The 15,160-nt window shown below is 42.0% G+C and overlaps 1 protein-coding gene across 2 annotated transcripts in view; it reads right to left on the bottom strand.

The window, feature by feature from the left end:
- The window catches only part of Large1 (LARGE xylosyl- and glucuronyltransferase 1), a 512,199-nt gene that overhangs the window by 100,090 nt on the left and 396,949 nt on the right, over positions 1-15,160 (bottom strand). For both annotated transcript variants that reach the window (XM_055609116.1, XM_055609114.1), the window contains one exon: positions 4,253-4,357. In XM_055609116.1, coding sequence (XP_055465091.1) covers positions 4,253-4,357 — 105 coding nt within the window. The remainder of the gene's footprint in view (positions 1-4,252; positions 4,358-15,160) is intronic.

Here is a 15,160-nt window from a genome sequence, read left to right as displayed (position 1 = left end):
TGTTCTCATCTCGGAGGTGAGTCAGCCCTTGAATGCCCCAGTTTTCTTATTCTGCAGATTACAAGGATTCCTGGAGAAGTTCTTTTTCTCTCCCCAGGGGGCCAGTGTCTCTGGCAGCTCACTTCAGTTTATAAGCTGATGGGTAACTACTATCTTATAAACCAAGACGGGGAGGGGGGAAAGGGGACTAGGGTGAAAGCACTGGGGTGACAGTGGGAGGGGGGTGCCAGATTGGGAGGACATTAAATAGCAAGTTCAAGTTCACAAGGGATTTGTGCAACATCCCAAAGATCCCAGGAGAAGCTGTGCTGTCCCAAGACAAGGGATTTGTTAGCTAGAGGATGTCTTTTTAAAACAATTGAAATGTAAAATATGCTGTGTTCCTTTCAATCCTTTTATTAGGCCAGAGACAGGCAGATGGAGACCTGGCTTATAAACTGAAATGAGCTGCATTTTAATGAGCCTGTCAACACTACATCCCCCCACCCCCGCCCCACGCACAGCTGAATGGCATCTCCTTGCACGCAGGAGGTAATCCATGGACAGAGTATTTGAGGATGTACTGTCTCCGTGCCATAGATACTGAAAGTGCCCTTAAGCCCACCTGAACAGTTAGAGGTAAGAGCTTTGTTCTGGGAACTGCCTGGCCCTCTCATCCTCAGGTGCTCCAGCTCAGTGAGACACAAGCAGGGAACTGAGTTATGACAAGCTCTACAAAGAGTCATGTGTAGTACTGACACCAGTAACTACAGCACTCAGGAGGGGAGTGCCTGAGAGACGGTGGTAACAGCTTATTAAATGTATTCACCATTTCCTGATCGAATAACTGGTCAAATGTGCAAGAGGACAAAGACTAGAATGAAATGAGTGCTTACTATGTGCCTGACACCAGGCTGGGCTCTTAAAGAAGTTTCTTCTTAAGCACATGGTCCTCACAAGATAAGGATAACATTTTCTTACCTCACAAGGTGGAGAACTAAGTAAGCTGGCCAAGCTGAGTAGCCAAGCCCATCGGAAGACTCAGTGGTTCAGCTGTGGTTCTAAGCCAAATGTGCAAACATACTAGAGTTTGTCAATGACATCACAGGGTGCTTTACTGGAGAAGCCTCATGGGACACTAGAGATAGCTGAGATTTAGAGTGATCATTTCCCTCCAGCAGGAATTTGCTCCAGGACTCATCTGCTGATGTGTGGCATACTTCTTGGTCTTAAGTAACAATTTCCCATTGTGAAAGCCAAGGCATCTTGATTTTGCATAAATCCTTTTATAATGATTACTTGGTATCATGGGCTTATTGAAAAAGACCTGTCACATCTCACAGGGCTTTTCCTTACCTGCTCTGCTCTTTCAGGACCTTTGACGGGGTAAACTCACTGTGTCAACATACCAATAGAACTGAAGGCGGTTTAGACACTTGTCTATTATTATTCCATGGAGCAGTATAGGGAGGGGTGGTAAGGATAATGCCATTCTTGCCTTAGTTCTACATTTTCTTCTCCTTGCAAACCTAGATGGATGAACAGTACTTTTTGTTTAACACAGATAAGCATGACCTGATACAGCACCCTCAATGTGCTATAGTTTATTTCTATGTGACATTTTCTATTAGCATGGGTTTTGAAAAACAAGCAGTATACACAACAGGCTTTACCTTTTTCATCCAAAAATATACAGCTGTCTAAGACTCTTAGAAAGTGTTGGCACCCATGAAGAACTGGCTGTTTTGATTCTCCCTGGCCCAGTATGAGATAATACATAGTCTGCTCTCACATACATTAAAAAACAAAACAAAACAGTGCTCATAGGGCTGGGAAGATGGCTCAATCAACAAAGCACTTGCCTTGCATTGCCCCTGTAAAGAAGTCGGATGCACATGCGTGTGTGTGTGTGTGTGTGTGTGTGTGTGTGTGTGTGTGTGTGTGTGCGTGTGTGTATGCGTATGCTTGTATTCTCAGCTCCGGGGAGGCAAGCAGGCAGATCTGGAGCTTGCACACCAGAAAACTTAGCCTAATTATTGAGCCCCTGTTCCTAATAAGAGAGCCTGTGTCAAAAGCAAGGTGGGCGGCGCAACACTGGAGGTTGCACTTTAGCCTCCACACATAAGAATCTGGCAGGTGTGTGTGGTGTCTCAGTGTTCTTGCTGAGAGAGATAATATATCCTATTTCATAATAGAAGGGCTTTGGATATGCTACTTCAGAAAGATCCCAAAGGTTTCCTATAGTGCTGTCTTGACTCTTCCCCAGGCCCACTAGACTCTAAGGGGAGAGCCCAGTACACTTCATTTTAGAAGAGTATTTGTATAAGGCATGGCAGCACATGTGTGCACTATCAGGAGGCAGATGTAGTATGGGTTCAAGAACAGCCATAGCAAATTCTAGGCTGTCCTGGGCTATGTATTCAGATTCTGTCTCAAAAACGTAAAACCAAATCCTAACAAAAAGTATTTGATTATAAAGCCATTCAAGTTTGAGCTACAAAGGTCAGTAGCTAACCTTGCAGGTTTCCCTAATTAGGGCTGTGCTTTTAAACTCCCTCATTTTCTATATTACAATGAGCAGATAAGCATAGCATGAGGATCTGATGATAAGAACCTACTACAGTGTCTGAGCAGCACACAGCAGGTAAGAAGAGGCACTGCCTTGCCCTTTACTGAAATTTGAAAATGACTTCCCGACCAGCTGCTCTAGTCCTCCTTATCTCAGTTTCTCCATCCCTCACAGAAAGTCCTCAGATTCCTCTCCTAGCCAGGCACTAAAGGGCAATGCCCAGGCCAGCAATAAGGACACACTCTGAGTGTGTGAAGGGCTGATTGACACAAGTTTGTCTGCAACCTCTGTTATGACTAGGAGACTGAGAGGACATGAATGGAGAGTAGTAGGCCTGATGCCCTGGCAACTGTCAGCACTGGAATCTCTGTCTTCTTAAATGATGGCCTTCAACACAGACTCCCTGGCTGGACATTGTTGCAAGCCTTTCCTGTCTTCTTCTAGATTTAACTCCCACTCTAAGTATTGATTTCAGGTTTGTATCAATAGTCAAGAAAACCACAGGTCAAAGCGTAGTCTAATAGGTCCATTTCTGAACCTCCAGAGCGTGGCTCACATCCTTTTTCCTTTGGGTTCTGGGGCCTCATGTTTAACTCTGACTTCCGTGGGGTCAGATCATCAGGTCTACAGGCTGCTTCTCTGGCTTGTTTTACCCTTGGATCTGGGGAAAGACTCTAGGGTCTGTCTGTGCAGCACCTCCAGGTGGAGCTCCCAAGCATTTGCCCCAGCTCAGCTCAGCTGGGGATCTCAAAAGTACCAGCTCATTTTTGGACCTCAAATTCTTGAGCTCCAGGTTCTAATTCTGATAAAAACAGTGAGTACATTTTTTTTTTTTTAAATAAGGATCACATCAGTGGCAATGATTTTGGAAGAGAGAGAAGGTTCCAGAGGAGTTCTGGAGACAGACATTGGGCAGAAGTACACTTGGGGGAGAAAAAAGCAGGTTCTATTTTTTTTTTTTTACTCATCCATTCCCTGAAGCCATGGAATGGATCTAGGGGACTTAACATTCAGGTAGTTGTTGGATAAAGAATGGCTGCAAAAGTGGCTATAACAGAGACAGAAACAAAAGAGAAAATGCAAGATTGGTGTTAGTAACAAAGTAGAATAAATCACTTGATTTTGGATATATGACATTTGAGGAATGCTTTCCCTAGACATACCAAGTTACAAAAATGTCTGCCTCTTCTCCTGTCAACTGCTGGGTAGGCTGTATATGGAACTTTTGAAGAGAAGAAGGGTCAGATGAGATCCTGCTACTTTCCCATCCTATACATGGAAGACTGCAGCAAGACAAACACCTGCTGTGAGTGCAGATCCCTGTCGATCTAAAGCGCAATGTTATTAGGAAAGACACTTGCTCAATTAAGAAACTGAATGTTGAATTTATTACTGCAGAATGATCCCTGGTTTATATCAACAGTCAAAGAAATTACAGGTCAAACTGATAAAGGGTTCAATAGGATCTCAGCATGAAAGTCAGCAGAGGAGCATTCTGGAAAGATTTCCAGGCTTTCACCTCTCCACTGCTTCATTGCTTGTAGCATGATATGAAGTAATAACTGGAGGTGTCAGCTGTGCCTCATACAATCAGGAAATGAGGTGGCCTCCTGCGTTGCTGTTCATCTCCTTTCTTTGAAGAAGAGACAACGAATCTATGCACCAGTCTCTGGGGTCCCCTCCCGCAATGCCCTTATGATTTACCTGTGTTGTAGCCCCTTCCAAGGGCTGGCCACGGACGGTGATTTTTCCAGAGATTTCCAAGATACCAGTCACTCTGGTTCTCTACCAAGCCCAGGACCTGTTGTCCTGTAAAACACAGAGTACACAGATGTCTCAAGCAGTTCAGTCATCTAGGGCTAAAGAGTACCAAACACAAGGGATTTTAGGCAGATCATCATAATAACAGCGCACATCCACTGGGAACTTTCACGAAGTGCCAGGTCCTGACCTGGGTGTTTCACTTGCATTATTAACATGTTTCATTCTTACAATTATTCAGCTTCTTTTATTATTTACATTTTACAAAGAAGAGACAGTTTCTCAGAATGGCTAATTACCTTGTCCAAGGTCATCTGTCTACTTCTGATAAATCCAGAGTCTCCATCCATCCATCCATCCATCCATCCATCCATCCACCCATCCATCCACCCACCCACCCATCCTTCCACCAATCCATGCACTGATGTATTCATTCCCTAAATCATGGGACAAAAGTCACATATTTATGGCCTTATATACTAATTAATGTTCAAGCATTTCAATCTGATGTTTTCCATTGGATATTAATTTATTGGCTTTCTGAACCTGGGCTGAAAAGGTATTTTTGGTGTTTGTTTGTTTGAAACATCAAAGTATAAGGAATTATCCTTGTTTGATGAGAGGAGAGCCCATAGGGAAAAACCACTCTGTGACTAGCTCCTTACAATGCTTCTCTTCTATTTCTAAAATACATCGATCTATGTCAATAAGTACCATGCCAACATCACATCAATGCAATAGTGTCATTTGAAGGATACTTGTTCTTCTGTCATATATTGGGCCTTGTCTCTAGTGTACCATGACATCTTGAAGGGTTAGAGATGTGTCAGGCTGTGTTTGTTGGGTCCATCACTAAGAGATATGTGTCTGGAATATGGGTAGGCCTGAATGTCAGAGCCTTCCAGGCACGTTATCACACCTACCTGGTTTCATTTTGAAAATCCAGTAAGACATCAGTGAAAGGTATTGTCTCAGAATTACCTCTGCTATTTTATTGACTGGGGAATGAGACTTTCGTACAACCAGTGATTAATGCAAACACTGATAAAACTAGTACTAGCATTTGCATTTGTCTGACATCCAGATCCTTTTCTATTCAAGTGTTTTTTCTTATAACAAACATTTGAAATAGGTATCATTAATCCATATTTCACAGAAAGAGAAACTGATGCTTAGCCACCTTAAATGATGTGCCAACAGTCACACAACTAGCCACTCCTGGCTTTCACAGCTAACCATCTGAAGTGAATCTTCTCATGCTGTTGACCAATCTGAGAAATAAAAAGCTCTCTGACCAAATGAAAACCCAGCACCATGCTAAGAAAACCCAGCAGTACTATTGGAATACCACGCTGGGTGATATAGGGCCTCCTCGGTATGATGACAGCTCTCCGAAATGATGGTGCAAGGGTTTGCTGTAATTTATTTGATCAATTTACTGAGCTGCTACCTAAATCATCATCCCAGCACAAACACATAAATTAAAGGCATGGAAAAAATACTATCACCCACTTTGTCAATGTAGGTGAACACATCTCAAACTTGTAGAATCCCTTTGAAATGTGTATAAACAATTTAAAGAGTGCAAGATCCAATCAATGTTTCATGCAATAATCCTGGGGTTTTGATACAAAATAATCAGCTTAAAAAAGCTTGGCCCCCTTATATGAGAAGCTGTGAGCAAAATCCTGGCACTAGAGAAAATACGGTAACCTCATATAGGATCATAGGATCAGAGGGCAAGGCCAAAGGAGTCATTGGGGGGTCATGGATTATACCAATTAAGGAACCTGGATTAGTATCACAAATGTTTTTGGGTTGATAAAGGTGTCAAAAACCCAGACCTGAGAAAGGTTTGGTGGTTTGAACAAAGAATGCCCTCTGATAGGCTCATGTAATTGAACATTTGGTCATCAGTTGGTAATGCTATTTGGAGTGACGGTACAACCTTGCTTAGGAAAGTACCTCTTTAAGGGTGGGTTTTGAGAGATTACAGACTTGCCCTACTTCTACTTCTCTCTCTCCTTCGTGTTTGTGGTTGAAGATGAGATATCTTGGCTTCCTGCTTCTGATCCCATTCCTGCTGTTTGCTATAACACCTTCCTGCCATGATAGACTCTTATCCCCCTGGGACCATACACAAAAATAAACTCTTCTATAAATGAGTTTTGATCATGGCATTTTATCACAGCATCAGAAAAGTAACCAACACAGGTACCATTTTCTCAGAACTGACAAACATCCTACATTGAGGATGGCTACCTGTGCCTTAGGGAAGATGAATTTTCATGTCTAAAAATCCAAATTCTGTATTTTGGCACCAGCCATATCTTTATTTGGCCTCAACCTATTGGTTCAATAAGTCTTCTCCTAGCTAATACTTCATTCATACCCAACACAACTGTAGGGTGTTACTTGTGTTCTTGCCTTTCACACTCACTATGTACACCCTCAGCAGGGACTAAACTTGCACCTGCTGGTCCCTGCCCACAGTCCTTCCATAGTCTATATTGGGCTTGACACTTAACACATAACCTCGAGTCTAAGCTAAACTTTGCATTCATGGCATCATGGCAAATACCTTTATTTAGTAGCTCCTATCAGTAGTTGTGCCTTTAGCTGATTTATATCCCTTAAATTAAAATTGGGTGATAGTAAACATATTTGACTGTCTTGTATACTTGTCCTGTATATCTGTCCTGTGTTCCTACATTAGCACATGGGCAAGGTCTGAGTAGTATTTCACACACAGTAGGTGTTTAACAAATGTGGGTACATAAATAAGCCTTTTGGTTATTTCTCTTACCTTGAAAGCCCATTCATATGTGCATGTTAGTGTCCCTATATGTCTTTTTGTGTGTGCGATGTGTGTGCATATGTATGTATGCAAGTATGCTTGCCTATGTGTGCGTGGGGGACGGTAGAGGGGGACATCAGGTGTCTCCCTGTATTGTTCCCCACCTTAAAATTTCAAATGAAGTTTCTTGGTGAACCTAGAATCTGATGTTCCAGCTAGACTGGCAGGCCAGTGAGCCCCAGCAAGACTGCTATCCCTGCTTCCCATGCTTGTTACAGATGTGCTCTGCCACACTTAGGCTTTTACATGGGTGGCAGGTTTGAATTCAGCTTCTCATGCTTGAATGTCAAGCACTTTACCAACTGAGCTATTGTTTTCATGCCCATTAAGTACTGCCAATACAATAAAAACATCCTTAAGTGAATGGTTTCTTTTACTTTCCTTTATAAAAATACTGTACTGGAGATGGCACAGAGGCCCCCATGCATGGTAGGCAAGTGTTTTGTCAATGTCAAATGCCCTCCCATAAGCTTAGGAATTTGAACACTGTGATACCAGTTGGTGGTGTCAACAGTGCCAGCCTTTGTCACTGGTATTTCAAAGCTGCATGTCATTTCACCCTCTCCTATTCCCAACATCAATGCATCTTTTCTAGAGCTGTTGAGCTCAGGTATCAGTGTCCTCCACTTGAAGAACTGCAAAGATGAAAAACAGCAGCAGCATATCACTCCCCAAAAGCTTAAACTTAAGAATCTTTAGGGATAACCTTAACTCTCCCCCAAGGATATCATTCAATTTTTTTTTCCTCTTAAGCCTATACTCCCTTTTTTTTCTGATGGCAGAACACAACTCATTCCCTCAATGTTCTACAAAAAAATAAAGTATGAATCCTTAACTAGAAATAAAACTGTAAGGTTCATATCCATTGTCTGAGAAAAGCCAAATAACCAAGAGCTAGAAGACTTCATTTTGCTTTAAGTGGATTCACTAGCTGTTACATCAATTATTAAACAGTAGAGAGCAGAAGTGATTTTCTTTATTAGTTTCTCAGTGGCCTTGGGTTCTGCATGTAGGCTTGTGAATCCCCTGAGCTGTCTGCTTGGTGTGTGTCTCCCAAGCCCACAGAGATCTGTGGCTAGGGACAGGGAACTACTGTGAGCAGCGACAACTGCTGGAGGCAGGGGTATAAAATCTGGACCTTTGGTTGCTGTGTTCTCCTGTGCAGCCAAATACTTTCCAATTTCTCATTGCCATGGCATCATTTTGACTATGATAAACACATTTAAATGATTTTACATGTGTTAAGTGGTACACACTTTTCTTTGGTTGTCTCCATGCATAATGTATAGGCTTTTCTATAACTTTGGTTTTTTGGGTATGGTCTAGGGGTCATTACTTTAGACAATAGCTAGTGCAAGTCTGTGTCCTTCTGCTGTTCTAGTCCCAGGAGGAGGGACTGCCTAGCCTCTTTCTGGTAACCTTTTATCTCCCTAAGTATAGATTACTTAACTTTTGAGAAGTTTGAGAAAACTAAGCTTACCAATTTAGCTTCCTTGTATCCCTTTGTTCTCGTGATCCCTTCTTCCTCTGTGTGTTAATGTGTGCATTCAAAGTGCTCTTCCATGTTCTAAGTTATGTGGGGAAGAACTATCCTGACAATGACCTCACTATTCAGGATGTCCCACAACAGGTGATCAATTGTAACTATGGGCCCAAATGTTAAGAAGTCACATCGCAGATGCACTTTAGCATCACCCTCATCAACAACACAAGGTGATACTTTGCTTTAACTCCTTTATGTCTGAGCAAGTTAGTGTGTGGGTGTGTAGTTAATCTCCTGTGTACTTCCACTGCCTTAGATATCAACACTTCTGAGTATCAATCCTGACCCTGTGCCATGCAATCTGAATTATCAAATTACTCCTTACATGATTTGTATGTTCAATGAAGACAAATTATTAACATGACTGGAAGGTTGGTCTCTGCTTTACTTAAGTGTTAGGTTCATCTGCAGGGCTTATATGGGGTATTGTTCACTTTCAGTTCAAGCAACAGAACTCAGTGAGGCTCTCCATTACTACATATTTCTTATTTTATTTTAAGGTGTAAAGGTATTTTGTCAATATGCATGTCTGTGTACCATATGATGCCTGGTAGCCCCAGAGGCCAGAAGACTGGAGATTCTCTGGGTCTGGGTCTAGATGTTTGTGAGCCACCCTGTGGGTATAGTCACTGAACCTAGACTAAGGTACTGCACTTCTTGAACACACTTAGCAGGAGAAGAATATGAACATGGGAAAATTGTAATGATTTAAATCCTGATTTTCCCACTTTCTAGATGAGTGACTGTGGAAGTTACTTAACCTCTTGCCTTTCCTTCTTCAGTCATCTGTGAAGAAGAGTCAAGAAGTAGACATAGAAAAATTCTATTTTATCCCCCTCTAGGCCTAAGCTAATTCATGTTTATTCAGTTTACACCACTCAGAAGAATCTCAAAAGAGAGGCCAGAGATGGCTAACGGTTAAAAGCACCTGCAGTTCTTGTAGAGGACCTGTGTTTGATTCCCAGCACCCACAGGGTGGATCACAACCATCTGGAACTCCGGTTCCAGGGGTTCTAATCCCCTTGTCTAGCCTCTGCAAGCACTGCATGTACACGGTGCATAGACATACGCATAAGCAGATATTTACATAGAGATATTAAAGACAGCAAGATGTCCCTTGAGCATCTGGTGCTCTCATTATAAAAGCTCCCTGGTAGCCTGCCCTTCCCTGTGTGTCTAGACTGCTCATCTCCCTGTCTCCTCCCGTCCTGAGCTGCTATGGCTCTTGGTTGGCTGAGGCTCTGGTTCAGGACGATAACTGCTGGGATTTGCTTTGGGCCAAACACCACAGAAAATATGAAGGAATTAAATACAATAAAATGTAGTCCTTGACCCAGAGGCTGTTAGATAAGGGGAAAGATAAACCGTGTAAAGCAGTGTGATACCTGAGTAACAGACGCTCTGGTAAATTGGAGGACTGGCAAGCAAAGAATTATTGATTCTGTGTAAAGTGTGGGGGAGGCTGGTCTGGCACTCCGTGTCTTCCCTAGATCCATCTGCCATGCCCCCTTGTGAACAGAATGCTGTCTCTCCCCTTACGTGCAAACCTCAACGGTCCCAACTTCTTCCATAGCTTTTCTGTAACATACTGTTCAGTACCACCCATCTAGGACAGAAGTTCCTTCTGATGCCTGGTGTGGGTGAGACATGCAGCCCAGTTCAGCACGGAATGGCAACAATATCCTGGCCCCCAGAATGCTCACTCCAAGAGCTATCCTTGATTACCCAAACAGCTCAAGGGCCTACCATGCCATTGACAAGTGAATTTCCCTGGAGAATTCCACAGGCTTCCACAACACCCTGACACACTCAGCATTCTGCAGTGCCAGCCCCATCTTCAAATGAGTTATTATAATAAAACACTGTGACTAACAGAAAAGGCTTTGTCACTGTTTTTGTGCTGGCCCTGTGGTTATGATTAACTGTGCTGTTCTTGGTCTTCCCTACTCTAGGCACACACCATCTTATAAAAATGAAGCCATCTTCTTGCTTAGTCATACATCAACCTTAACAACCAGACAAGCGCAAACAGTCTTGCTATACTGCTGGGGCTCTATTGCTGGTGTCATCAGCCAGCAGATGAATGGCACCAGGCCAGGAACTCTGCTGTCTCCCTTTTTCAGCACCTATTGGCTCCTGGCAGGGTCCCTGCTGCTAGGTTAGGGGTGAGAGGAAAGTGAAGGAGGAGGGGCAGAGAAGGATTCTGGTACTTATAGCACATGAGGTTGTGAGCCTAAGAAACTGTTCTCTTCCTGTGAGGAAGGAAACATGACCTTGACAAGGACAGAGGAAAAATGTACTAATTAATTAACGTCATCTGCATGTATTCACTGTAGAAAGTGAAGGGTTTTATAAAGACATTTTCATTAAAGTATATCGTATATGTTGACCATTTTCACAGTCCATTACCTTCTCCTGTCTCTCTTCCTCATCTCTGCTAGTCCCTTTCTTTTTCCCAAAGGCTTGCTTATATTTTCATTCTCTATCTCACCTGTCTGTCTGTGTCTATCTATCTCATCTATCTATTCTATCATCAATCAACAATCCAATTATTCTATCAATATGTCTATCATCTATGCTATTGATCCTATTATCTACCATACTATATATAGACGTGATTCTATTTTCATTCTCTATCTCACTCATTTATCTATATTTTCTACCTATCATCTATCAATTTATCACCTACCTTTCTATCTATTCCATTACCTATCTTCACTATTCCATCCATCCATCCATCCATCCATCCATCCATCCATCCATCCATCCATCCATCCAACCTAGGTTCCACCTATGAGACAAGACATGAAGTCAGGAGACCAGAGAAATACCTGTGTATCCATGTTTACAGAACTATTCACAATTAGTGCATCGTTAAATCGGCCTCTGTGTCCATCAAGAGATGAATGGCAAAATGAAAATGTGGTATGTGCATAGGATGGAGTTTTAATCAAATGTAAAGAAGGAAAAATTAATATTTTTGTCATTTGCAGAGAAATGGACAGAAGTGGAGATTATTATATTAAGTGAAACAAGCAGACACAGAAAGACAATGGAGGTTCAAAATCAGACAAGATGGTGCTAGCTCTAGCCCTACTTTACAGTGATTGATCAAAGCATAATCCTACTGAATCTAACTTTCTTATAAAATGCAAAGAATAAAATTTATTATTTATCAACAAGTATGCAGATCATTTAAGCCAATACCTGTCAAGTGCCTGCCTCATAGTAGAAGTTAAACAAAGGGCATTTTTATTACCCTCTTCCGGTTGTCATTAGTAATAATTTCCAGGTTTTTCTATCTAAGCACTAACACTATTTGCATATAAGGAATACATAAAATGTAGCTCTGCTACCTCTAACCCATTAAACTCTACCATTTAAAACCTTTAACTTCTATAATTCTGATCTCCTTTTGAATACTTGCCATGTTTCTTTCATGGGTCTTAATCAGAGTCCCTTGACCCTGTTGATGTCTTCTGATTCATTTGCTTGGCTCCTTTTTCTTCTTGCTCTAAATATTACTCACAGATAATAGGATCTAGTCTGATGGCTTCAAATACTGCTGACTACAACATCCTTATTGATTCCACCCCTTCTCCAGACCCCTTTCCTTCTTTTTTATTCTATCAGATTACTACCTTTATCTGGCTGCTCTGCAGTGCTCTTCAACTCAGACTGACCAAAACCCAATCCACAATCCCTTTCTCGTCAATACTGGTCTCTTTTCCTCTCACCTACCCACTCCCTGCTAACCCTTTCTCCCTGAATTCTACACATCCTCACCATAATAAAAGCCATTTCAGTTGTTCTAATTTCTGTTTCTCAGATTCATCTGTTTTCCTGTTCCCTACTGCCCCCATTATCTCTCTCTGAATCACCTCAACATATTTGTGTCTGATCACCTTTTCCTCAGGACAGCTTTTACAACACTTTTTTGCTTCCCTGGTTAAAATCTCACATAGTGCTAGAGTTCACTATGGTGTGGATGGACAGATAAATAGATAGATGAAAAAGGAACATGGCCCATCATCCTCATCTGCCCGAGCCTGTGAAGTCTGCTGCACTGAGTGAAAGTGGGTTTGGACTTGCTATCCTCTCTAGAGAAGCTTGCACAACAGGTGGCCCTCACCATAGGAAAGTGAACCCTACTCTTCTCTCCATCTTCTATCCCCAGAAAAGCTCTAGCCTACACAGAGAAATACTGCTAATCACTGCTGCACATCAAGACAATTATGCTTGCTCATATCGCCAGGTGAATACTAAAATCTTAAAACCGAGGTGGCCCTGAGTATCACAGGAAACTGAACAAAGTCCTCCAACCTCATATTTATTATAATAAGCTCTTTTTGATAGAAAGCCTTTCATAGGCCATTGATTTACATGCCCAAGTGCATGATGCATAAATAAGAAAAACATTTAGCATCAAGGTACGATTTACTAAACATCCTGAAAGAACAGCTACTCTGCCCCAGGTGACCGTGCTAAGGCAGCATCTCCTGAGAAAACCTGCATAAAAAGGTATTTAAAATCCAGTAATAGATGGAGCTGGACTGTTCATGAACTTCTATGTGAAAACAGCACATGCTTCGGGAGTTTAGCTCCAGCTCCAGGCACTTTGGGATGATACACTCTCAGATGGACCATGGGAGTTTAGCAATTTCACTGGAAGAATCTCCTTTGAAAGTTGCATTGACAAGGGGACTGAGGTGGACAAACACATGATCAGTGGAGGAACCATCTCTCTGATGTTGACTTCACATTCAGTCTTTCTTTTTTTTCTTCCCAAACAGGGACACTAATTCATTAAACCACAATTAAGTTCTCACCCACCTCAAATGCTAGCTCTTTTACACCTGAAAGATTTCCTTGGGTAAACTCTTGGGTCTTCATTTTACTTGCCTATAATATGGTGATAGTGGCTATGTTCAGGACATCCCTGGAACTCTTAACCAAGGTCATGTCTCTCTGATTTATAAGGCATGTCCCTGGGATGGGATGCATGCACTTCACATAACTGTTGCTCATTTTGGTTCTCTGGGTTTCATTTTTAAATGAAACCTTCAGTGTTATTAAATCTTGACTGTCTGTGGGTGTCTCTCCAGCACACTTTGACTGAGTGCTGGAGAGACATTCACATGAACTGGAGTCTATGATTGAATAAAAGTGAGAAAGGGAGCTGAGCACTGGCACTTCTCTCTCTGAATCCAGACTGTAGACATACTGTGACAGCTATCTTACATATGTTACAGCTAGAGCTATGCATATTTTCTCTGTTACAATGGAAAACAAAACAAACAAACAAGCAAACAATCCATCCTTTCTTCCTTCGACTGCTTTGTCAGACACTTTGTCCCAGCAACTAGAAACTTTTATTTCCTTTTATTCACTGCCCACTACTGATTTCACTGGGAAGACACACCTCATTGGCCCTGAGCTCTAGGGCTAAGGCTGATCCCTCTACAAGAAATTTAAATCTGTGTTGTTTGGAAAGTTGAAGGAAGGATGAATGAGTAGCTATCTGGCTTGTAAATGAGATCACGGGAGCCACTAAAGTTCAGCAAAGCAGAAAGGAGCTGCCTTTTTTTTGCAAGAAGCTTTCAGGAACTAGACACAGTTACAGAATTCAATGCATCATGCAGTAGGGATATTCTGAATTCCTACTCTGAACCACACCTTTCTGACAACCAAGAACACAGTCCCTGTGCTTCAGGACTGAGAACTGCATATAACTTCAACAACTATCTTGCTTCTACTTTCTAGGTCCTCCTTCAAGGGTCAATGGGATACCTTCTTCCTGTGTGAATCTTGGAACAGTCACTTAACAAACAGCAGCCCCTATATTGTAATGTACAGCAGGGTTAGAGTATCATACCTCAGGCCCTGCATGAACGCAATGAGCAGAGAACCAGACTTGATGACATGGATGCTTCCTTCCAACCTTTTATGGCTATTCTTGGTTGTCAAGTTGACTATATCTGGAATTAACTAAAACCCAAAAGACTGGGCATTTCTGTGATAGTTTGTTTTTTGTTTTTAAATTAAATAATTTGACGTGGAAAGATTCATTTCTATTCTAGATCTTTGGGAAGATAAACCTTTAATCTAGATCTTCTGAGGTGGGAAAATTCACCTTTAGTCTGGACTACGTCTGCTGGCAGCCTATGTAAAGGACATGGAAGCAAGTTTGCTTCCTTTACTTGCTTGCCCTTGTCCCTGCTAGGAAGTCCATTCTTTCACTGGCATTCGGGCCTACTTCTTTATCATTCCAGTGGATACTTAAGACCAACTGAGACATCCAGCCTTGTGGACTGAAAAACTACTGGATTCTTAGACCTTCCATTCATAGGCCTTCCATTGTTCAATCATCTGGATCATAGCCTGTACGTCGTTCTAATAAATCACACACACACACACACACACACACACACACACACACACACACACACAC

This window comes from Psammomys obesus, unplaced genomic scaffold (assembly GCF_907164565.1).
Source record: "Psammomys obesus unplaced genomic scaffold, mPsaObe1.curated_primary_1811, whole genome shotgun sequence".
NCBI classification, from domain to species: Eukaryota; Metazoa; Chordata; class Mammalia; order Rodentia; family Muridae; genus Psammomys; species Psammomys obesus.
The sequence above is the reverse complement of the archived record's forward strand: the minus strand, read 5'-3'. Positions and strand labels throughout refer to the sequence as shown.